The 25,082-nt window shown below is 50.5% G+C and overlaps 1 protein-coding gene and 1 long non-coding RNA gene across 13 annotated transcripts in view; one reads left to right on the top strand and one right to left on the bottom strand.

The window, feature by feature from the left end:
• The window catches only part of OTOF (otoferlin), a 99,604-nt gene that overhangs the window by 22,491 nt on the left and 52,031 nt on the right, over positions 1-25,082 (top strand). For 8 of the 9 annotated variants that reach the window (XM_077843809.1, XM_077843812.1, XM_077843810.1 and 5 more), the window contains exons 3-5: positions 11,938-12,026; positions 19,994-20,093; positions 21,679-21,860. In XM_077843809.1, coding sequence (XP_077699935.1) covers positions 11,938-12,026; positions 19,994-20,093; positions 21,679-21,860 — 371 coding nt within the window. Of the gene's footprint in view, positions 1-11,937; positions 12,027-17,232; positions 17,385-19,993; positions 20,094-21,678; positions 21,861-25,082 lie in introns of those variants that run through there. The other variant, XM_077843818.1, reaches the window with a different exon arrangement.
• LOC144281091 (uncharacterized) lies at positions 1,495-17,491 on the bottom strand. Of its 4 annotated transcripts, none has more exons than XR_013349544.1 (3): positions 16,931-17,491; positions 16,091-16,159; positions 1,495-2,855 (listed from the first exon to the last, which is right to left on the bottom strand). It is a non-coding gene; the product is annotated as an uncharacterized LOC144281091 (long non-coding RNA). The 4 variants fall into 4 exon arrangements; XR_013349541.1 differs by lacking the exon at positions 1,495-2,855 and adding an exon at positions 9,005-10,122; XR_013349543.1 differs by lacking the exon at positions 1,495-2,855 and adding an exon at positions 14,544-15,015.

Genomic DNA, 25,082 nt, shown 5'->3' on the forward strand with positions numbered 1-25,082 from the left:
CTTAACCAACTGAGCTACTCAGGCACCCCAATCTTGATTATTTCCGAGACTCTTTCTGGTTTTATTGTTATCATGAATGGTGTCTTGATTTTGCTACATTTTTTGACTATTGCTGACTTAGAGAAATTTTTTTTTTCGTTTAGAAGTCCTCTTTTATCTGGCAAACTTGCTGAGGTCTCTGACTTGTTTTTATATTTAAGGTTTGTTCTGTTTTGTATATAGGTGATCATGTCATCTACAAAAAGAGGTTTTATCTCTTCCCTTCAGTCCTATCCCCTTATTTCTTTGTTTTTCCATGGAGCATTGACCATGATTCCTAGTTCTATGTTACACAGTAACGGTGATTGGTAGGCATCCTTTCTATGTCCCCAGTATTAAAAGGAATAAGTGCATCTAAAATTTTGTCATCATATATACTTGCTCTAATAGGATCTTACTATTTGTCTAACTAGTTTGCTAAGAGTTTTCATTATAAAACATTGTTGAACTTTATTACAAGTTTCTTCTGCATCTATTGAGACAATCATAACTTTGCTCTTCTAGTATGTTCCATAAAGTATTTCATTTAATAAACTGTTAGATTCAACTAGCAAATATTTTTATGCAGCATTTTTGCAGCTACATTTGTAAAGTTTTCATCATTTGATAATGCATAAAATTTTCTGGAACACCATGCATAAAATAGAGATTTGCTCTTCCTTGATATTTTGGAAGAACCACATGCAATGGCATCTAAGTTTGGATGGTTTAGGGAAGGGGTTCTTCAACCCCCTTTTCAATTTCTTTGTGTCTTCTTGCACCAGTTTTGGATTTCTATATTTTTCTAGACATTTAAACATTTCATCTAGGTTTTCAAATTTATTAGCACCTATTTGATTGTAAAGTTTTTAAATTGTTTTAAAGTATTTTTTGTGCCTATACTGATTTCCCCTTTTGTATTCCACACTGCACTTATTTTTATCATCCTTCTGTTTTTCTTGGTCTTGCTAATGATCTGTTTATCTTATTAATCTTTGTAAAGAACTAGCTTTTGGCTTCGTTAATCTCTTCTGTTGTTCACTATTTCATTATTTCTGCTTTTTTCTTAATTATTTCCCTTCTCCCTGTTTATTTTATTTATTTATTTATTTATTTATTTATTTATTTATTTATTTATTTATTTATTTTGCTCTGTGGCTCTTTTCCTAACTTCCTGAATTGAATGCTAAGCCTGTTATTTTTAACTTTTTTATTTCTTGATAAATGTATTTAAAGATATAAATTTTGCTCGATATTAGCCACATCCTACAAAATTTTATATGTAGTATTTTCATTATCTTCAGCTTTAAACATTTTTTGTATTTCTTTATGATTTTCTTTTAACATATGACATGTTAGAGTCTCATTTTGTTCGTTTCTAGTTTTCTTGCATTATGATCAAAGAGCACAGTCTGTATGATAGTGATACTTCAGAATTTATTGGGACCTTGATTAGGGCCTCTATGCATGGTCATAAATACTCCCCCTGCCTAAAAGGAATGTGTTCAGTGAAGGGTTCTCTATAGAAAACAATATAACTTCAAGCTTTTATAATATAAGTTCAGGCTTCTTAGTTGTACTATTCAATTCTTAACCTTTTTTAAGATTTTATTTATTAATTCATGAGAGAGAGAGAGAAAGGCAGAGACACAATTCTTCACCTTTTCTGCTCATTTTTCTCTTCTTGATTTCAGTTTCAAAAATGATTGCAATAAAATCTACTTCTACAATTGCTGATTTACATATTTTTCCCTGTAGCTGTCATTTGTTGCTTGATGTGTTTTGAAACTATATTACTAATAAGTTTTATATGTTCATGATGGCTATATCTTCTTATCTACTTTTCTTTTTCCTGGTACTTAATATCCTTCTCTGTCTGATATGATGTTTTTTTGCATTGCTTTCTATTTTGCTAGATGTTGAGATTATGATCTCAGCTAATTTTGGTTCATTTGCCTGGTCTATCTCTTTCAGTTTTTTAATTTTCTTGGTATATCTTTTTTCATGCCTCCATTTTCAGTATTTCTGTGCTATTAAATTCAAGTGTGTCTTTTTAGGGCATATATTTGTAGATTAAATTTTCTTTCCCACTAGGAGACTGCGTTTTGATTAGTTTCATCCATTTACATCTATTCTAATTGCTATTTTGATTTTTATTTCTACCACCATCTTATTTTATATTTTCCATTTGCTGTCCTTTTTGTTTGTTTGTTTTCTTTTCCCCTTTCCAGCTTTCCATGGAATAGATCGGGTTTCCTTTTGTTAAGTGAAAAGTTATACATTCTATGTTTTCAAGGTAGTCACCCTTCCTTGGTCCCTGTTGATAGCTGGAAAATAAATCAGTAATTATAATTCCCCCATCGTGGCAAGTATTATAATACTCTCTCTCCTAAGCCTCTTTGATTTCCCTACCTCAGCCCACACTGTCTAGATTATACAATTTTCATTCCAGGTTCTTATGAATGTGTGTTCTCCTTTTCTTTTTATTTGCCCTAGCCTTCTTTATCTTTTTTGAGGACAACAAAAGTCTTCACCAAGATATCTAATCACCTTTTCTTCTCCTATCTCCTGAAGCATCTCTTGGCACTGTTTTTCTTTTTATTTGAGTACTTTCTCTAAAAGCCATTTCAATTTGGGTCTTTGCATAGCCAACCCTCTAAATCTTTGTAAATCTGAGAATAGTTTCTTATTTCTTCAAATTTGAACAGGACTTTCTAGATATAAAATTCGAAGCTCAAAATTCTTTCCTTTACTTCAGAATAGCAGTGCCTGTTGCTGTTGAGAAGTCTGAAGGCCATCTGTTTCTTGTACCTTCAAGTGGGATCTTTTCTTTTTCCCTGGGGGAGAAAAAAAGTGTAATTCTTTTATCTTGATATTCTTAAATTTTATTATAATGTGTCTGACTGTGGGGTTCCTTATTGCTCACGTTTCGCACTACTTTGTGAGCTCTTTTCAAAGCCAAGGCTTTTCATCTTTCATTTATTATAGCAAATTCTACCTCCATTTTTTCCCAAAGGTTCCTTCCATTCAGTTTTTATATTGTTCACTTCTCTCCGACTCCTGTTATCAGATGCCGCTACTTGCACCTCTAACTGCCATTTCTTTGCTTTTATATTTTTATAAAAGGGCCTATCAGTCCTTTCCTGCTTTTTTCTGAGTTCTTCAAAATGATCTTCCGATTGACTAATTTGTTCTTTCTTTCTTAGTATCCCTTGTTTTTGTTTTATATTGCTAATATACGTCTTTATGGTCCATTTGTTCTAATGATCCTGCCCTTGTGGTATATACTGCTCAGGATGTTGTCTTGCCTGTAGAAGAAATGTCTCTCCAAGTGTTTGTTTACCCAGTTCAAGTGCCCCTGGGATCAGCTACCCTGTCTGCTGACCAGTCTGGGGAAGCATCAAAACCAGCTGTGTCAGGCCCTAGGGGTTGAAAGCACCAGGGGGACCCCAGTCACCACAGAAACAGGCAAAGTCTCCTATCTAACCCTTTAAGGAGAAACATGGTGGCCAGCAAGCAGGCTAGATTTTTAACAAACTAGTTTTGAGGTTTCACTGAGAGGAGGTCCATGAACACCTATCTTGGCTGCTCCCCAACCTCCGCCAGGGAGCCTCCAATCTCCCCAACACAGATCAGCTCAAAGAGGCTTTGGTCTCTTGTTTCTCACAGTTGTTTGTTTGTGTGTTACTTACTAGAATCTGTATTTCCCTCTTGCTTCTAGAGTTTCTCCAGGGTTGACTTTGGGGTAAGAACCAGCAGTCCTAAGTTACCATCGTGGCATGAAACAGAAGCTCTGCTGTGACCCCCAGAATAGCTTACTCCTTCCTTCTTGGGCTTTGCTTCTCACCTTTGGCTCAGCTGGCTGGAAGGGCCTCATGGAAGACTATTTGTGCCCTTTGAAGCTGGTATTTAGCTGAGCAGCTACCAGGCTGAGGGGCCACCCAGAACCCCTGTCTCCTCCTCATGTTGGGCCCATCCCACACAGTGTTGCTGTGTCTATATGCCCACAGCTGCAGGCACAGGGAAGCAAGGCCTTGGCCTTCTCTCCTGCACTCAAAAGTAACCACTGACCATCACTGCCAGCAGGCTGTGCCCTCCACAAGGACAGTTCTGTTCTAGACATCTTCCACCCCTGGCTGTGTCACTTTCAGTTTGTTTCTAAGCCTCTGTTACCCATGTGTCAAGTGAACCCAATGATAGGTATGATGAACAAAATGAGGGATGATGGGGATGATGGAACCATGGCTCCCTACTATGCCAGCATCTTGGCCTTGGGCTTACCCCACTACGCAACCTATGCTTCCCTCCCTTGCCCTTTACATCAGTCAGTGCCCGAGAGGAGGGGTTGGTTGAGTGAAGACACTGGATCACTCCCTCACAGTCCTGCTTTCCTGGGCCTCTGCCTCTGATCATCCAGGCAGAGCATCTGACTCTCTCCTTCTCATCAAGTCTCCCAGGGGACTTGTCCACCCAGGCCTCAGCCAATGAGCAACCTGATGCCCCTTCCAAGGGCGCTGCCACACCTTTCCATTAACTGCACCCCGGGACACCTGAGCCACAGGTATACATGACATTCAAAGTTAATCACCGTGTCCTTCCTCTTCCCAATGCTGCCCAACATGGGGCGAGTGGAGAGGCAGTCCCTGCCGGCCCCAAGAACAAGCATGGGGCCACATTCTGAGTGCCTCTTGTCTGCCAGGCTAGGATACCCCAGAGGGGGAAGCAGGCTCAACAGCGCATGAGGATCCATGTAGGAACTTGGGCATGGAGGAGCCTCTGGTTCCATGGTTGGGGGGGCGGGGCTCAGAAGCCAGGGAGTAGTAAGCAAAAGCACATGGCCAAAGTTGGAGAGTTGCCCCAAGATGGGGAGAAGTGGTCCTCACCTGGGAAAAGTTCTACTGATTCGTGAGCTGCCTGGGAAGTTTCTGGTGGTTGCAGTGGAGAACCGACTGGCACTTCCTGGAATGGGGGCCAAGGATGCTAAATGACTTGCAAAGCTCAGGCCCTCCCACACTGTGGGGACTTGCCCCTCACTTCCCCGGGGGAGCCCCATCTGACAATCATGGTGGCAGCTTTGAGCAGCAGCATTGCTTCCTGAGCAATCCTCTTCCATCCAATCTCCACGGCAACCTACAGATGATGAAGCTCTGGCTCAGAGAGCATGTATCCTTCCCAAGGGCCGTAAGTAGCAAAGCCAGCATTCTAAGTCCATGCTTCAATTAGGTTATAAACCCATTCCAGAGGCAGCAGTAGGAAGCTGCTCCTGGGCCTGACCCCCACCACCGTTCAAGGCCGTGTTGGTCTTCCATGTGCCCTGCCACCACTCCTCCCTCTGAGGAGTAGCCAGCAGTCTAGCAACGACTGACCAGCAGTGCACCCCCACAAAGCAGGGGAGGCAGCCCTCCACCCCCTGCTCAAGGAGGGCCCAGGGGCCTGGGTCTGCTCAGCCCTCAAAGAGGGTCTGAAACTGCACCTGTGCTTACACCTGCCTCCCCAGACTGGAGTAGACAAATCCTAAATTTCCTCGCTGGTCCCTGAAAGAGACAATCTACCTGTGGTTCCAGAAGAAGCTTGGAAAAAGCATATCATTGGCCCCTGACAAAATTTCTGAAGGCCCTTTTGCTTTTCAGAAAGTCTCTTTTCTCATGTTTACTGTGCCCAGGGCCCTCAGGAACCAACTCAATGAGATACAAAGAGCACTGGCCTGAGAGTCCTGAGAACTGGTCTACGGTCCTCCCTGAGACATTAACAAACTCCATGACCTTGGGCTGGCCACTCAACCTCTGGACTTCAGATTCCCCTTTTGTAAAATGGGGATAAACTCCTTGCTCTGCCTGCCTTTCAGGACAGTTGCGTGGCTGAAAAATGAAATAGAAGACAAGATAGCAAATGTCTCTCCCTTCTCTGCTCAGACAAGGGTGAGAGGGACCGCTGCAGGCTGGCCTGAGGAACCTGAGTAGGGAGGAGGTGGCCTTGGAAGAAAGACAATGCTTCAGACAACAATGGGTGGAAACAGAACCTGGATGTGGTGTCTCCTTTCCCTGAGATTGGAACCTGAGCCCCTGCATTTAACCTACAGCTCTAGAGGAGGAGGGAGGGGGGAGGGAGGGAGGGAGAGAGAGAGAGAGAGAGAGAGAGAGAGAGAGAGAGAATGGCATTGTACCAGGCCAGCAGCTAGCAGAGGCCCCTACCCTGGGGGAAGGAGAGTAGTCCCCACACTGAGCCCACCCTAAGCCAGTTTGATTTGGCTCCAAGCCAGGAGCAATGTGGACCGGACTCCAGAGGTGAGGCCACAAGAGCAACAGTACTTGTAGGAATAATAAGAAGAGCAGCTGCTATGTAGTGAGCACCTAGTGTATGGCAGGATGGGCTGAGAACGTCACACAAGCATTATAACTCACTGGGTTAGAATCATTCCAGGTGATAAGTAGCCACAATCAGGGTTTGAACCCAAGTCTATTTGATTCCAGCACGTATGGTCACTTGCAAAGTGAACCTGCCTTCAAGGGGCTCAGTCCAGTGGGGAGAGGGACCCAGTACAGTCAAAGATGGACCACAGGTCTTCTGAGCCCAGAGGAGGGAGAAGTCATTAGCCTGGGAGTGAGGAGGCCAGAGGCTGGCCTCACCTGCCCACCTCACTTGTACCTGGAAGTCATGGGCTCTGAGCTCCATGGGGCTAGGAATGCACCTGTCTGGTTCATCAGTGGCCTGGCCCCCAGCACAGGGCACAGGAAATATTGCCAAGTGAAAGAATGAACCAAAGAATGAACCTAACTTGAATCTTGGGTCTTTAAATTCCCAAGACAACCCCTTTCCATTGCATTCTAAAGCTTTGCAACACATTCCAATTTCCTCTCCAGATCTGGAGGACTGTCCCTTGCTGATTTAGGATATTTCCAGACCTAGTCAGTGAGGAAGCTCGAATAATCCAGGTCATCCTCCAGCTCCTCAGGGAAACCTTTCCGTGGGTCCTAGATCTCTGGGGCTGATAGGATACAGAACCCTGCCACCCGGGTCAGCACCTGCCAGGTCAGGGCCAAGGCTCGGGCTGGCGAACTAGGTCACGGCTCCTCATTCCCAGGGATCCTGAGACCCCTATTCTGAAGGGAGGTCCTCCTTTCCTCCTCCAGCCCCTAACACTTGCCGCCTTACTTCTGCCAATGTTCCTATCACGGTCGCAATTTCGGGTCTCCTGCAGAACCAAGAAACGCCCCTGCCTCCTGTACTGTCCACAGTGCCATGCACAAAACCTGGTACAAGGAGGCACTCAATAAACCCAGAAGGTGTTCAGAAAACATTTGCCCCTGAATGGGGTTTGCTGGTTGGTGACATCTTGAGTGACAGTGTTTGGCTTAGCTACTATCTGAATCCCCTAGAGTGTTTGGAGGCTGGCAGGGTAAAGAATCTTAAATGCTGCATGGATTCCCTTGGCCCAGTCTCTAGGCCACCAATGTTCAGAGCACCTCAGAAACAGAGGGCACAACTTTCAGCTGTTGTGGCCACAGGAAGAAAGTCAGACTGGTACCTTCTCAGGCTGGAGAGAGGCCCTTTGTTCCCAGAAACCTCCTGTAGTGTCTGCAGCAGCATCCCCAAGAATGCCAGGCTTCCAGAACTCTGGCTTCCAGAACTAACAATACAAGAAGAATCACTACGATAGGCCACCATGTTGGTCGTACTCTCACCCTGGGCCAGGTTCCGTGCCGGCGCATTGCCAGCCTCACAATAACCCCAAGAAGCAGTACTGTGACCCTCACCTCCACTTCACAGAAGAGTAAGCTAAGGTGTGGAGAGATGAACTGCCCCACCCAAGCTCACTCGCCGCCAGCCCAAGCAGCCATTTTGAGGCTCATTTGTTGAGTACCTACTGTGCCAGGTGTAGGGAGACCTCTGTGGACAAGACAAAATTGGACCTGCCCACTCTGCTCATGCTCTGAACTACTCTGAGAGCAATAGTCAAGGTATCTCTGGAGTTCTTGGGGCAACAGAAGGAGAAGGAGCAAAGCATCAGTGTGTGGAGAGACAAGGCCCGGGGCATGGAGCCCAGCTCTGCCACTGATGTCAGGCCTCCCCAACACAAGCCTGACTCTTAGAGAGACTACATGGGGGAGTGTCACAGTTATCTAGAGCTGTGGAACGTACTACCCCGTTCTCCACATTCTAGGGTTTCCCATGATTCTGTGGTTGGCTGGGCTCAGCTGGGTAGTTCTTCCACAACCAGCTGGAATACCTGGCGTGTCCCTGTGGCCTTGGGTTCTCCAGGACCTCTCTCCACGTGGTCTCGCCAGCAGGGTAGCTTAGACTTCTTTACCTGACAACTGACTTCTGAGAGGCCCTGCTCTTATCTCAACTACTAAGCTACATTACCACATAATAGCTGAATTACTTTGGACAAATTCGTTCTGAGCCTCAGTTCCATCATCTGCAAAGTGGGGATTAAATTGTATAATATACGTAGAGTGTGGAGCCAATGCCTGGCACACGATCAGCACTCAAGAAATGAACATTTTGGTTGCTGTCAATCTAGGATTGTCAGAGCCACAGACTATCTCTGAGATTCAACCTCAGCTAATCTCCAGCTTCAGGAGAAGGTGCAGTGTGGTGGGTCAAGATCTGAGCTAAGTATCAGGAGCCTTGAGTTCCAATCCTGCCTCCACCGCCACCCAGCTGTGTGTCCTGAAACACCTCTCATACCCTCCACATCCCCCTGTGTGAAAGAAGCATGTCTCGGCCATATGCTGTGAGCCTGGGTTATTAGCAAAGAGAGCTCTGAGAAGTACCTAATTCTACCCAGATGTGCTCTGTGGGTTCTGAGGGGGAGTGCACAGGCCCGGGAGCTCCTGAGCCCCCAAACCTCCCCTGTGGTCTTCCTGTGCTCTCTATACATCAGTACACATCTCCCCAACTGGTGGAAAGGAAGTAACAACAAAAAGGAGCAGACAATGAGAAGAAACAACATTTTTTTTTTCTCGTAAAAGAGAAACGGGAAATAAGCAGACCAAGGCAGAGAGGTGGTCAGAAAGTGATGGCAGGAGAGGGAGAGGCGGTGCAGGGTCAGGGAGATGAGAGGGTCAACTCCAAACAGGTAGAAAGTCCCCACAGGGAAAAACCAAATAAAATAAGTCATGCCTCTAATTTTCCTTGAAAGGACTTCTGCTGATCCTTTGTGTTCACTTCATCGATGTAACTGCTCGACACCCCTCCCTGACGGTACCACTTCCACAGTGACCTCCTTTTCCTCCTAGTCTTTCTCTCCTTCCAAAGTCGAGACCCCACCCACACACTCTCAGGGGGGAGCAAACACCCACCTGCTTCATCCCCAGGAAATGCAAAGCTCAGAGGCTCCACAAGCCTCTTCCCGCAGCACTATGGCTGGTGAGTTGGGCCTTCACGAAAGAGCTTATTTCCCTGCAGCTCAATTAAAAGCAACTTCATTAAGAAAACCACACACTCAGCCAAGCTGGAGGCATCCAGACAGCAGGAGCAGAAGCGCACTGAATGAGGCCTGCGGGCCAGGGCCTCCAAAGTCCTCCCCAGACCTGGCTCAGAACCCTCTCCCTCCATGGCCTTCACCCTTCTTGGACTGCTTCCTCCTCTCTCACCTGCTCACTCCAGCTGGCCCCTCCCTGGGACTGAGGAGAGTGACATAAGGCCATTTTCCTGAGACAGGCCCTGTCCGCACCCTGTAATGTCTTGCCAAGCTGGCCTGGTGCCCCCCAAATGCCCAGGTTCCCAATCTGGGAAAAGGGCGCTTTGCAATGGCTTGCAAGGCCAGCTCCCAGAGGGCCCCCCCTGGGTCTGCTCGGCCACCACCCACAGAGTTCTCTGAATCATGTTCCTTCTAGAGGCCTGGCTTCTCTGTGTATGAAACAGAACACGGGAGCAGCCTTTTGAGTTATAGTAAAGACTAAATGAATTAGTGAATCTAAAGCATTCAGACCTTTGCATAACAAAAAGTCCTTTATAGGGGCGCCTGGGTGGCTCAATCAGTTGAGCATCTGCCTTTGGCTCAGGTCATGATCCGGGTCATCGAGCCCCACATAGGGTTCTCTGCTCAGTGGGGAGTCTGCTTCTCCCTGTCCTTCTCCTTGTGTTCTCTTGCTCTCTCTGTCAAATAAATAAAATCTTTAGAAAAAAATTCTCTATAAATGGCAGTTATTAGTAAGATTACTATTGTTACTACTTCTTTCTAGCCTATCGGCAGTCTGGATTCAGTGGGTATGAAAATGAAACAAATTTAAAAGTCACTGCTTTCCACCTGTTCTGTCAAAATCCCATTGCTCCCATCTCTTAGCGGCATTGTGAGCAGACCTCAGAGCTTTCTGGTCATCTTCAGTTACTCATGGTCCTGTCCAGAAAGGTTTGCTGTCCAGGCTGTTCCAGTCTGGCATCTTCTCTGGGCCTGGGCCTGGGCCTGGTCTTCTCGCTTCTGTCCGGCTTGTGGCTCCAAACATGGATACCTGCTCAGGCCCTCCGCATCCTCTTCCCGCTCCAGCCTGGGGTGGTGGACATGGTCTGATTTGGGGGGGGGGGGGGGCACCGCCCACTCTCTGTGGTGGGGCAGCTTCTCTGGCGAGCTCCAGCCAGCTCTGGAAGCTGTCAGCACGGCCGACCTGCGAACCCTGTCTGTCTGTCTCATAGAGCACCGTGTGGGTGGGTTCTGCGGGGAACCTGAGCGGCCCACCATGTAGTAGGGATTTCCAACTGAGGACTTGACCCCACCCCACCTCAACTCCAGCCCTGGGTCACCCAAGCTGAGGACCCCTCCCCTGGAGGGCAGGCTTGCTGAGCCTGGCTGCCCTTCGCAGCACCCACTCACTTGGCCCCACAGAGCAGAAATCACACACTTGACACACACTGCACTGGCACTGTCAGGCTCCTTATGGCCATGGTGCCTCACGGGTCTCCCTAGAGGTCTGAGGGACAGACCAATCAGTCTACTGCCCGGCAGATGTGACTGGCAACTTGCATGCCAGGCCTCCCTTCCTGCCAGTGCCTTAACCTCTCTGAGCAATTCTCCTAGGAAGGGGACACAGAAATGCCTGAGATGTGACTGTTGCCACCGTTCCCTTTCCCAGTCTTCTTCATACCCCAGAAAGAAGAAGGGCTGGGATGGGGGTAGCAGGCCTTTGAAGAAGCCCTGAGGCAGCTGCCCGGTTCTGCCTATTGGCAGCTCTTTTCAGAGGATGGGTACTTAGCACCTCTAGCCTCTATTTTGGGCCCTCATTGCCATTTCTAGGACATCAGGAAAAATCCCACTCAACTTCCTACTCATCATTATTATCGATTTAATAATGAAGCCAAGATAGAAGTGGGGAGGGTAAATATAGAAACAGCATGTTGGAGACAGGCTGCCTCTCCTCTGTGGACCTGACCCTAATAACACAAAACAGCTAAAATCTGTCCCCAGAGTTAACATTGCCAGGGTGAGGGGTGATTTGACCTGAATGGGGGAGCCCAGGACCTCCCGCTTAGACTGACCAAAAAGATTCTGGCCAGAGAGAGCTGGAAGCTTATAACTCCACTCAGCACACAGCAAAAACTGAGCCTATGCCCACAGTCCTTGCTGTTACCCTGGAGCCCACTCCATCCTGGCTGTGCCACCCACTCCTGAGTGCACCCCAGGAATTAAGCTGAGAGTCAGAAGTACTGGTTAGGCCCAGGTTCTTGCACTCACCCCATGACCTTGGGTAGGTCACTGGACGTCTCTGAGCGCCATCTTTGAAAGAGGCATGGGTCACAATACCCATGTTACAAGGTGGTGGTTGGAATTAAATGAGATTTTCAGTGGGAACTTTATCCCTGTGGAGCACTGGGCCGAAGTGGAGGGCCACCCTACCAGGGATCTGCCTCCTAAGCCTCAGCCCCCCACCCCCCCGCCATCATTTCCATCTAAGGCCACAGCTGTCTCTCTCTCCCTAGACCTTCCGGTGGCCAGTGGCCAGCAACATCGACAGCAATGAGATACTCGAGATTCAGATCTTCAACTACAGCAAAGTCTTTAGCAACAAGTAAGTGCCGGGTGGGAGAGGTAGGGCCTAAAGGGACTGGGGCCCTGCCTTGCTCCTTGGGCTGCCCTCTCCTTTGGGCTTTAAAGGGGACTCACACCCACAGCCTACCCTGGATTGACTGTCAAAGACCCCCTTCCTGTCTCTCTCATGTTGTCTCTCAGAGTCCCTCTACCCTCTCAACCATTGTCAGCCAAGAACCCCATACCCTCCCATTCGCTCCTTTTGTCCCCAGCTCCATCTCAGTTTTCTGTCTCCTTCTTTAAGTCTTCTGCTTTACACCATCCCTGGGTCACAGTAACCCAGCAGAGGAGTTAACAGAATGGCTGATAATATACTTCAATAGATCATCTACCGCCTTGAGGGCAAACTTGCCAAACTGCGGCAGTTTGATGCAGTAGTTTGGGAACCAGGAAAGCCTGATTGCAGATTCCCAGTGCAGCCATCTACTGTGTGACCCAGAGCTGGTTACATAACCTCTCTGAGTTCAATCTACTCGTTTGTACGAAGTCTAAGTATATACCTCGAAGGAAGCTGTGAGAATTAAATGAGATAGATATCCATTCATTTATTCATTCATTCATTCCCCATATGTTTATGAAGTGCCTACTGTGTGTCAGGCACTGAACCAGGTGCTGAGGATAGCAAGTGCCTACCCTCGTGGAGCTTACATTCTTCAATGAAGCACACCTGCCACATGAGCACTATCACTACTAAAGGTTTAGTAAAAGTAGTTCCCATCCATCTGTCTGGGCAATAAGCAGAACTCAGATTTGAGCAATCTGGAATGGTGGCTAAATATAATAAATGTAAAGTCCTGTTTGGAGATTCAGAACCAATTGCTTTTATACCAGCTAGAGGGGGTCATGGATGAACAGTAACATGTCCAGAAAAGCATGGGGATATTACTTGCTGAGAGTGCAGTATTACTCATTAGTGGGAGGAGATTACAAACAAAAGAAAATCTGACCTAATCCTAGGTCATATTAATAGAAGAATAACAATCAGAACAGGGGTAGGGGATGAGGGTTCCACTGGCCTCATGCTGGTTGGAAAGGATACCAGTAGGCAGCGCCTTGGATTGCCAGGGGAAGCGACTTAAATCTGATGAGGGGATGAGAGCCTCAAGGAGAAAACCACAGAGGACATGGATATCCTTCCATCTATCCATCACTTCCATCCATTCATCCTTCCATCCATCTTTCTGTCCATCCATCCTTCCATCCATCCTTCCATCTATCCTTCCATCCATTCATCCTTCCATTCATCCTTCTGTCCTTTCATCCTTCCATTCATCTAACCATCCATCCACCCATCATCCATCTATCCACTCTTCCAGTCACTCATCAAACATTCACTGAGCAAATATTCTGTACCAGGCAGACACTGTGCTGGAGGTACTGAAGTGAGAGATTAAGTCACCACACCTGTGCCCTAAGAAGGTTTTCTGCCATTTGGAACAGGAAAAGAGATGTGTGCCCAGAGGCAGGACCAGGACCAGGTTGCATTGCTGGGAGACAGCAGACAGCTGAAAGGTAGCCAGAGCTCTCAAGCCAGTGAGCTGCTGGGAAGTAGTGAGCTCCTCATCACTGGGAGAGGCCAAGCAGAGAGTAGACCACAATGTTGTGGAGGGGATTTTTGAACTGGGGTGGGCTGAACCACACAGGCTTCAAAGGTTTTTATTGGGAGCCCATAACATCTCAGCTGAGCATGGGGTGTGGGCATTTTAGGCCTCCTGGCAGGACCAGAAGGGAAGATGTTTAGGGCAGAGAGGCAGCCTCTTGGCTTGTTGGGGTATCACATCATTCAGGCAGCTGCTATGACATCCATAAGAGAGGTTATGAGATACTTCACCAGGCGTCCCCAAGATGAAGCAAAACTTTCTTCCCTGGGGTGAGAGATTGGGTGATCTGTGAGTACAGGAGAAACAAGAACAGGAGAAGGGCCCAGACACAGACCAAAGTGGGGGAGGAAAAAAAGAATTGGAAGCTGAGGGCCAGGAGAGGCATCCAGGCACCCCAGCAGGGACCCACATGCAGGTTTCAGAGCTTCCGGGAGCCTCAGCCAGGGTAACCCTTGTGCACAGATGAGGAAACTGAGTCTCAGAGAAGATACTGAGAACACTGGATGGTAGCAGGGCTAGTGCTAGGATGCCTATCTTCCTTCTCCCTTTCTAATCCTGGACCTCCCAGAAAACCAGGGTATGTGAGCAGTGATTATGGAAACCACTGACACGAACAAGATTGGTGTACTGTTTACAATGAAAGCCGCTAGACAGTCACAGAAATGCTGGAAACCCTTGGAAACATCAAAACTCCTACTATAAACAAATCAGAAGTATTTGTTAAATTGGGAAATTGAATATCATCCCAGTGAATACATTGAAACTTCAGACTTCAATTAGTTGTTCTGAAATGCCAACAAGAGAGAGCCAGAGCAGGGGAGTCCCTAACCTATTTCTCCCCTTCTTCCTCTTTCCCCACCCTCCCTTCCCCCTACTTAAGAAGCAAGAAACCCCTCCAGGGCAGGTCTGGGCCTGCTGGGAAAGGGTCCTCTTATTTTCTTGGAAAGGATGGAAAAATGGAGTGGCCATCTCGAGGACAGCACAAGGCCCATCCAGACACAGGCCAGCTTGGGGGTTGGAGTGGGAGACAGGGTGCTTGGAGTCAGATGGGGCTCAGGTCTCCCCACCCTGGAGTTGCCAGGCTCCTTCTCATTGGGCAGCTGAGCGGAGGGGGAGCCTCTGGGATTTACACTGAGCTTAGGAGCCACCAGAACCACACCTGCGCTTGGGACAGTGCCTGGCCACTCGCAGGTCCCCGCTTATTTTGTGGAATGAGTGAAGGAATAAATGCCCCCATGGGGTCAGGAGGCAGAGGGTGTGCAGGCTGGAGCAGTCTGGAAGCAGAAATTCAAATGGTCCTTCTTCTCCGAAAAGTTTAGGACACTCCAAGGTGACAGCTAAGTCACGTGGCTGATGCTTTTGGGGAAACTGAGGTAAAGGAAGCTGGTATGAGAAACAGAATTTATGGGCCTGATCTCATCACCACCTATCTCAGAGAAAGAGACTTGTTCTAGAAGCAGAAGGTGGCTTAGAAGCTGGGCCCTGACCCAGTGGTGGTAGGGGCTGCCAGGAGGATGAGACATGGTGTGAAGGAAGAGACCCCAGGAGACGCCAGGTCTGCCCAGCCTGCCTTGAAAAGGTCCTCCTTCAGGAACCTTGGGCCTCCTGTGAGGACAAGGTGTCAGGTCCAGAGGATCTGGGGTGTCCCCCTTTCCAGTCCGGAACGGTTGATGAAGAATGGCCTGATGGAAGTGCCAGTTTCCTGGGACTTCTGAATAATTCAGGAGCCAGGAGAGCAGCGGTGGCCTGACCAGGCCTTGGGCACTTGACACGGGCTCCCAGGGGAAAGCAATGAATTATTGACAGGCCCTGGCGCCTGGTTGCCGCTCTATTGTGGTCATTCTCTGGGACCATCCATGCCTGAGGCCCCCCTCCCTGCTGCCCCAGCTCAGCCCACCTGGCCACTCTGGGGAGGGGGGGCAGCCAGCCTCCCCCGTGGCTGTGGGCTCTTAGGGGATGCCCTCTTTGTGATGGGCAGTTTCAGTGGGCCACGTAAGAGAGGCTATCAGAAGACAAAGTCAGGTCCCATCTCCTTCACCTAACTTGGGAAAACTGAGGCCCAGCAAGGGTCCTGGCTCAGGATCACACAGCAGGGGCAGGGCAGAGCTGGCCTTCAGCTCAGACCTCCCGACCCCCAGGCTCCTTCCCAGAGGACAAAGGGCCTCACACCTCCACTTTCCAGAGAAAGGCCCCTGCTGTCTGAGGGCTTAGGGGCACACCCTGCCTGGTCACCCCAGGCCCCACCCTCCCAGGCAGCTCCTCCCTGCTGACCCACCCCAAGGAGAAGAGGCAACAGGCAGACCTCACTGGGTGTGTAGCCAGGGTGGGCAGGGAGGTCTCCGGGGTCACTACACAGGCCCGAGCTGGGGCTTCCTGCACCAGCTCCCTCCCTAAAGGAGGGAGGGCTGTGGGGGGCATCTTGTGGGAAGCTGTATTAGCACACCTGTTCTAAAGCTTTGTTTTCACAGCAAGCACACCCTGGTTTTGCTTAGATGGTACATTTTGGATGGACCTGTTAAAAAAAAAAAAGCTTTATAAAAATGCTTTTCTTCATACTTTACATAAGACTGAGATCATCTCAATCATCCATAAATAAAATAAAAACACTGGTTTTTATTTTCATTTGGAAGAGGTTGGGGGAAACTTTCAGAAGTGAAAGCCCCCCAGCCAAATTATCCCCTGGGTTCCAGGGTCCCAGCCCCACCCTCTGGGCCTCAGACAGACCCCTGGCTCTGTGAGGCTGCACATCTGCCCCCGGAGCCTACCCTGCAAGGAAGACCTTCAGACCAGCACCCCGTGGGCCGATAGCACCCCCTCCCTTCCTGAAGTCAGTGGAGGGAGGACGGGAGGGCCTCTGAGCGCAGCAGTGTCAGAGGAGTTTCACTTGAGTGCTCTCACTGCCTCCCAGTAAAGCAGGTAGTAGCACCTCCTTTGAGGAGACGGAAAAAAGCAGGGCTCAGAGAGGTTGGAGAGCTAGCCAAAGTCACACAGCTGTCTACAGGGCCAATCCGCTTCTGCCTGACTCCAGGGTCCAGGCTCTTTCTGCTGTCTACACTGCTCCTGTTAAGGATGATGGCATCCAGTCTGTGTGTGGACAAGGCTTAGACCAGGGCGTGAGGAGTGGGGAGTTTGCCAGGAGGTGGGCCACATAGCAAGTGTGGTTAAAGCAGTGAGAACAGCGGTGGAGTAGCGAGAGGCCCATCACAGAGCGTCTAGCAGGGGTGGAGGACACGCTGGGCAAGCCTTCCTCTCAGGCCCTCCAAGTCTAGGGTCTGAGACTGACCTCAGTTAGCACTTGTGGGGGAATGGCTCCATCCTGCCCCCTGGGGGTGTCTTGTCACATTGCAGCGTCTCTGCAGATCCTTCCTCTGCTGTGCTGGGGCAGCTCCCAGGAAAGATGTGCCTGAGGGTCGGCACTCAGCAGGTGCTCAGTGGGTCCTACTAGAACTAAAGGACCCATTGGCAAAGGGCAGCAGCGGACAGGGATCCCAGCCGGCACCATCAGCGTTACTTGGAAACTTGTCAGAAATACCTATTCTCCGGCCTCAGACTCCGGGCAGCGGCTGGGCCCGTGGTGACCTGGAGCTGGCTCTTACCAGCTCTAAGGGCAGATGGTGCACATCTGCCAACTCGGGGTTCAGCAACCGTTGGAAGCTTGCACTCGGCCGTTGGTGGGAGCACTGACACCACAGAAACCGGCAGGAGCCACGGGTCAGGACTGTTCTTCTCCACGGCCAGTGAGTTGTAAACAGTTCCCGGCACAACCATGGATGGGCAGGTCCCAGTCGTCCATGTTTTAACGAGCCCTCCGGAAGATTCTGTTTATCCTGAAGTTTGAAAGCCACTGATTTAAAACCAAAAGAAGTGAAGCTGCCAAAAGACCTGTATTTTTCCTAACTATAGTCTGTTGTTAGAATGTCTACACAGTGCAGAGGCTGCAAGCCCACTGCCTCCTTGTGTCATAAAGACAAAACCAAGACTCAAGGGCAGCTGCTCCAGGTCCCATGACCCCATCCCAGCATTTCTCCTCTGTGGGCACTGCCCAAGCCAGGGAGAGGCTGGGACGCAGCCAGAAGGGAGGCCTCCGCTGGGCTGGGTCTTAGAAGCACCCAGAAGCAGAGTCGGGCTTTCCAGTGGAGGAATGGCGTGGAGCGTTTTGCCCTCGAGGAGGCAGGGCAGCTGGTGGATAGGGCCCTGAGCTTCAGAGGGAAGCATTTCCTATTTGTCCTCTCTGGCTGCTCCCACCACTTCCTCCCCTCACACAGATGGGAGGCCTTTTTTTTCCCCTCAAGATTTATTTATTTATTAGAGAGAGAAAGCATAGTGGGGAGGGGCAGAGGGAGAGAGAAAGAGAATCCCAAGCAGACTCCAATGCAGGGCTGGATCCCACAACTCCGAGATCACAGCCCAAGCCAAAACCACAAGTTAGCCACTCAACTGACCGCACCACCCAGACACCCCAAAGGAGCATACTTCTAGCAAAACCATTTCACATTCTATGTACATAAAAAGCCATTTCTCACCTACCAGATGGTAATAAATTAAAATTTATATTTTTACTTTTTAGGCTAGGTAACTTATAAACCACATTTATTTCTTATAGTTCTTTTTTTACTTTTACTTTTTTGGTTGTTTGTTTTATTCATTTATTTTAATTTTTTTAAATATTTATTTATTTATTTATTCATGATAGACAGAGAGAGAGAGAGAGAGAGAGGCAGAGACACAGGCAGAGGGAGAAGCAGGCTCCATGCCGGGAGCCCGACGTGGGACTCGATCCCAGGACTCCAGGATCACGCCCTGGGCCAAAGGCAGGGGCCAAACTGCTGAGCCACCCAGGGATCTCCCATTTATTTTAATTTAAATTCAATTTGCCAACATATAATAGAACACACAGTGCTCATCCCATCAGGTACCCTCCTTAGTGCCCATTGCCCAGTTATCCCATCCCCCTACCCACCTCCTCCCCTTCCACAACCCTTTGTTTGTTTCCCAGAGTTAGGAGTGGGGGGCCTTTTTTTAAAAAAAACAGTGTTCACCTTCTGTGTTCCTCAGGAAGGTGTAGACATCAGACATGTCCATTAAAGTCAGAATTCACCGGATGCCTCATCTCACTGGGATGTGTCCCTTCCCATTTTCTCGGGCTCCCCTTCCTCCCCTGTAAATCAAGGGCAGCCGCAGGTGATGTCTAGGTGCCCCCTGCTCTCACACACTGTGGGTGCCCCCTCGGTCTCTGCCTCTTCAGCCCAAGACAATGCGTACGTTTTAATCTATCCCATGTGGAATCACCATGGGAGAACATCTCTCTGAGTGCCCTGTTCTCTCCCAGAGCAATAACCTTCAAACCGTAGGGTGAAATGGGGTTCGAGTCAACTCAGTCAGCATTTATTAGGCACCCACTGTTGTTCATTAACTCAGCCAGCAGATACTGAGATGTCCTGTGTGCTGGAAATATCAAATCGAGGCTGGAAGTAGGAAAAATAGCCACCACCACCCCGGCCCCCTCACTCTGCTCTGGAGAGGCTCACAGTAGAGCGACACCCCTCAATACCAACCAGACCGCTCCGGCAGTGCTGACTGTGTGCGAGATGCTCTGAGGGTCTCAGCTCTCTAAACAATCTGGGGAAGTGGGGATTATTGGCTCATTTTAGGAGAATCCAGACTGAGAGAGCCTGAGTTGTCAGGGAAGCAGGTAACTTGCTGGTGTCAGAGGCCAGCCTCCAACTGCAGGGCTGTGCTCTTCATAGCACTGTGCTCCCCTCCTCTGCTGTCAGGTGGGATATGTGGGGTTTCCACAACCAGATGGGCCTTTGCCCTCAGTGGGCTTGCAGAATGCAGGTGTGGGCATAGCAGACAAACAGGGGACCAGTGAGCCAGTGGTGTCGGTGGTGGGTAGAGCCCTCAGTTGTGGTTAGAGAGGTGGAAGGGACAGAAGCTGTTCATGTGTCCAGGAGCTTCCGGTCCTTCTCCAACGACCTCCACACTAGGCATCTGGGCAGGAGCTCAGCTGAACCCCAATTCCACATGCCCAAGGACCACAAGCCAGGGGGGACTGAGCCCCCATCTGGAGACATCCCCCAAGGCTGTTAACTGCCCACGAACTCTCCCAGGGAAATGGGTCTCACAACATACAACCATTCATGCTTGTTGGGGGTCACATTCCCTCCTAGACATGCTGCCCGGGCCCTGAACACCAGCCCTGGCTCTGGGGCCACCCTCTCCTGGGACCTAAGCAAGCCCTCCAGCCCCCCAGCCTACTCTCCAGCTGGTCACAGCCTCGTGGGATGTCAGCTCCTTATTCTGGCCTCTTTGTGTGAAGCTGCCATGCCCCCTCTGCCATCCACAGGCTAATCGGGACCTTCCGCATGGTGCTGCAGAAGGTGGTGGAGGAGAACCACGTGGAGGTGTCCGACACACTGATTGATGACAACAATGCTATCATCAAGGTGGGTCTGTCCCAGAGAGTCCCTGGACTTGCCCTTTATGGGGTCCCCTGGAGGCCTGCTTCACCTGCCTCCTCTCACACATAAGGTGGGCTGGGGGATGCTCCTAATGGGTGGTGAGGTGAGGCAAGAGGAGACCCAGGTCAGATGGCTGGAGCTCCTCAGCCTGGGGGCTGTGGCCAGAGCCCTTGATGATGGTAGGCTCTGCTGTCCCGAGGGGGGACAGCATCTGAAGGCCAGCCTGAGCCCTGCCGGCCACACCAGGCATGATCTTCACTCTGCATGCCTGTCCTGGAGCCTCTCTAAGACTAGGCATTCAGCAAGGGCAAGAACCTTGTTTTCTATTCCTGTTGTTACACCCTATCCTAGCACCTACCTCTGCTACCCATTTTGTGGATGGGAACCCTGGGAAATCCTGGCTGAAAAATAAATGTAGTCAAGGTCAGACAGCTGGTCAACAGCAGAGCCAACACTGGATGAGACCCAGGGCTTCCAATTCCAGGCCACTATTTTTCTGCCACAACATACCTGGTCACATCAAAAGGGCCCCATTGAGTCAGTGCGAAGGACATGAGGCTTGGAGTCAGCCCGACTGGGCTCAAATCCCAGCACGAGCACGTCCTAGCTGTGTGACTCTGAGCAAGTAAATTACCCTCTCTGATATGTTAGGTAGAATGAGTTGAAGTGCTGAGAAGATCAAATGAGTTTACAGTAAAATGTCTAGCATAGTGAGGCTTCAGGAAATCCATGTACCTTTTCCTTCCCCAGGGAATCTAAGCCTGGGCAGGGGGAAGCCTGTGTGCCAAGCGAAGGCTGCCTGTGTGGGTCGCAGGGGCAAGTCAACCCCCAACCTGTGAGGAAGGGCAAGTGCATCTGGGAGACATCCCGACACCCACACAGGCTGAGGAAAGGACTAAAATAAGTCTTCCCTGTGCACTGGGGAGAAACTAGAGCTAAAAGGAAGTAAGTGGCTCCGAGGACCCAGAGCAAGGAGCCCAACCAGATGCACCACCTGGGCCCAGGTTTGGTGCTCCACTTTCCCCAGAGAAAAGCCCAGGGTGACCCCCAAGTCTCTAGAGTAGGACAGCAGGTGTCAGCTGAGCAGGACGGAGTGCTGGCCCTACGCCCCTGGAGATCTCTGGCCCTCCTCTGAAGGCTCAGCTCACATCACATCACCAGCATCAGGAGTGCAGGGAGGTCAGCCCCGCTTCTGAGGATGAGCGGGTGACCTCTGCCCTGGGACCACTGAATGACATTCTTGATTATGTGTACGGTGCCCTCAGAGAGCCCACCACAGTCTAGGCTCAGCTGTCCAGGGGTGGGCTCCTCACCTTGGGCACCGGGGAGGAGCAGAATCAAGTGCAGGAGGACCATTAAAATTGACTGAGCCTGTGCATCTCAATCTTTCCGAGGCATCGGTTTCCCTATCTGCAAAATGGAGGTGTGGGGAGGATTAACACCCAGCTTGTGTTCCTCCAGCCAGTGAAGGAAGCGAAAGCACTTTGTAAATAAACATCACAAAGCAGCGGAGTGTGCACATTATTGCTGTCTCTGTTCCCCTGCTCACCACCCACCCCTCTCCCTCCAGACCAGCCTGTGCGTAGAGGTGCGGTATCAGGCCACAGACGGCACAGTGGGGTCCTGGGATGATGGGGACTTCCTGGGAGACGAATCCCTCCATGAAGAAGAGAAGGACAGCCAGGAGACAGATGGGCTGCTCCCTGGCTCCCGCCCCAGCTCCCGGACTCCAGGCGAGAAGAGCTTCCGGAGGTAACAACAGCCCAGGCTCTCTGGCCACCCACCACCCCCCAAGACACGGGGAAGATGCCTGGTCCCTCTCAAAGGCCCCTCCGGGCCTGACTGGGCTCAGAGTCCAGGGCTGAGTTTCTGGAGAGACACAAGAGGCAAGAAGGTGTTTCTACAGGGCCCCCCATGCTTATCCCCCGATCCCAGGGCTCACTCGGGAGGCCTGGTGTCGGGGATCAGGCTGAGGGTCCAGGCCTCTTGCTACCCTGTGACGAGTTCTGGGAGGGTGAACTCTAACTTGGGGCGAAGAGGCTAGACCCCCTGCCCTAAGAGAATGGGTAAAGCAGATAGGAGGGGGCCCTACCCTCTCTCGCCCAAGACCCAGCCATGCCAGCCCAGCCCCTGGCAGCCTGCCATCCACCTGAGCCCAGTGGAGGCCCAAGAGACGGAGGCCTTTTCCTGCCAGGGTGAAGCCAAAGTCCTGGTCGGGACATAGCCTCACTTCTGTTGAGAAAAATATATCCTGGCCCCCCTCAGTGTTAAGGACTCACACCTGCAAGTGTCCTGCTACACACGGGTGTCAGGAAGCTGTGTCCAGGTCAGCTCACTCGAAGGCATGATTTTTTCCAAAAGAAAATGCAGTTGTATTACCATTAGAACTCAGAGAGACAGACTGTAGGTTAGCAAAATGTTGGCTGTAGATTCCTAATCCACTGGAAACAATGTGTAACATGCAGGTAAGTCAACGGTGTATCTAAAGTTTTAGAGGAGAGGATCCCCTCCCAGTGATCGCCCCCCTCCAATCTCCCTTTCCAAAAAAAGTATATTCAGTCCCTGCTCTGAAAAAACAGATTCTAAATCAGTGCAATTGAATTGATAAATTTTTATTAGACAAATATGCTTTTCTTTGTACCTGAGCCACGCCCCTCCGGCCACACACACACACACACACACACACACACACACACACACTATATAAGCCTAGGACCCTGGGAGCCAGGTGGAGAGCAATAGTAACAAGGTCAAAAGAGCCAGGAGTGTGGCAAATACAGGGGACCTTGGGCTCCAGGCCAGCAGGGAGCAGCAGGGGGTGGCATCACCCAGGCCAGCTGGGAGCCTGTCCTCCTTGGACTCTGGCCAGCTAGCTGGAAAGGAGATGCAATTTGGCCTCAGGAGGCCCAGATCTGAGTCCGGGCTCTGCCTCTTACCAGTCTCGTGACCCTTAGCCAGTCGCATACCCTCTCCCCTGTCCCTCCTAACCTGTAAAGTGGGGCCCGGAATAATGAGAAGCACTCCCCACCCTGCTGTTAGGAGAGCCAGAAGGAGCATGGGGGGCACGGGGTGTAGCTGGGGTACCAAGTGCTACCCCATACAAGGACTGGTGACAAACAGGGTCTTGGCAGCTGAACGATGCAAACGGTCAGGAAGGGGGCTGGAAGTGGTGACAGGATGAACAGGCACCCAGTGGGGAGGCAGGGGCCACACAGAGGGTACGTCTGGTCCCAGTCCTCTGTTCCCACACAGGAAAGAGCTTGGCTGGGACTGTCAGAGGTGCAGCTGGGCTCACCGGCAGGGGACAAGACTGAGTGCCACCTGAGGGCCAGCAATACAGGCAAGGGAGCACTGGGCCTGAGTCAGGGGAGCTGAGTCCCGTGAAGTCCCATCCTAGCTGCCACTAACTAGCCGAGTGACTTTGAGTGAGTCGCCTACCCCTGTGGGCCAGTTATAGGAATGGGTTGAACATCCTGGCTCCTCCCTAACTGTGATATCCCGAGGAACCCAGGGACACTGGATCTCATGGGTAGCACCCAGGTGAAACAGCTCTGGGAGCTCTGGACAGCCGAGGGCTGCCCTCTCTGGCTACTGTAGTCGGGGATGCAAAGCCAGTTTCTCTCTCATCCTATGAGAACAGGCCAGGAAGCTGATAGAAGGGGCACGAGTGGATACACCAGAGCAAAATGGGGAGCTCTGGTCCCCAGACCTGCAGAGGTCTCCTCCCATCCTTCCTCAGCCATTGCTGGGCTTTCCTACCTCTCCCTGACCTTCATGTGGCCTGTCCCAGGGCAGCAGCAGGAAGCCAGAGCAGGAGGAAGGGTTTTATCTGGGATAGGGAATTGGGAGAAGCTGACAACCGTGGTCAGAGCCCCTTGTCATCCAGATGCCACCGCCCCGTATGGGAGGGGCTGTGTGAGCATGTGCATAGTTTCCTGGCTGCCGCAGGGGCTGCTGGTCCAGATGCTAAGAGCGCCTTTGGGGTTGGTGTCTTTGCCAGGCCTAGCCACAAAGCCAGCAGGCTGGGTGTGGGGAAGAGGTGAGAAGCTTCAGGGAGAGTCCTTTACTGGTGAGAAGAAGGCGGAGCTGTTTTAGAGCCTTTGGGCTTATCCTACAGCTTCATTCTGGCTGCCTCCATGGGTCAAAGCACGCGGGTGGCAACAAGGACTTGATGATTGACCTCACGGCCCTAAGTGTTATGTCTCACCCTTATCATATAAGTGCCAACTAGCCAGGCCTGTCAACTCTGGAGTGTGGGTGGAAGCCGCTGTCTTCTGGACCAGAGAGCCCTCCAGAAAGGCTTGGCCAGCAAAGGGGCAGGGAGAGGAAAGGATGAATGTGCCTAGCCTCTGGCCCCCAGGGAAGTCTTCCCTTCCCGCGTCTGCCCCTGGCCCTCCATCCCCTCCTGAAAGGCCCACCCCTTTGCAGATAAAGGTGCTCCGTCGACCAAGCGCCTCTCTCATCTCTCCTCTGGTCCATCATCAGCCACAAGAAAACCTCATTGTTGGCAAACAGCAGTGTCTCACCTGGTCCTCTGTTCCCATAGGGGTCTGGTTAGAGAATCCATTTCTGCCTGTCTGACTTGGCTCAGTAGGGTGTTTGCTGGAGGGTGGTGGTGGGCTGGTGGAGTGAATGGGTGGAGAATAGCCTCAGCCCCTGGCTGGCAGGGACTCTTCCATGGATGACAGAGGAGGCTGGTGCAAGGAGGTCCAGGGGAGCCATCTGGCCTCACCACCCCAGGAAAGGCTCTATAGAGGCTCCCCTTACGTAAGGGCACTCTATCTCAAGCCCTTAAGTATCTTCCTGGAAATTTCTCCCAGTTGACCTCGGGGAATGTGTGCTGGCACCTCTGCCTGAGCATGCCCTCCAAACCCCAACCCAGCCTGTTAACCCTTCCCTCCCACAGTTCCATCGATCCCAGGCCCTGGTCAGTCTCATCCTTTCTGAGCATCCCCGGCCTACTTCTCTTGTCTC

This window comes from Canis aureus, chromosome 12 (genome assembly GCF_053574225.1).
Source record: "Canis aureus isolate CA01 chromosome 12, VMU_Caureus_v.1.0, whole genome shotgun sequence".
Lineage (NCBI taxonomy): Eukaryota > Metazoa > Chordata > Mammalia > Carnivora > Canidae > Canis > Canis aureus.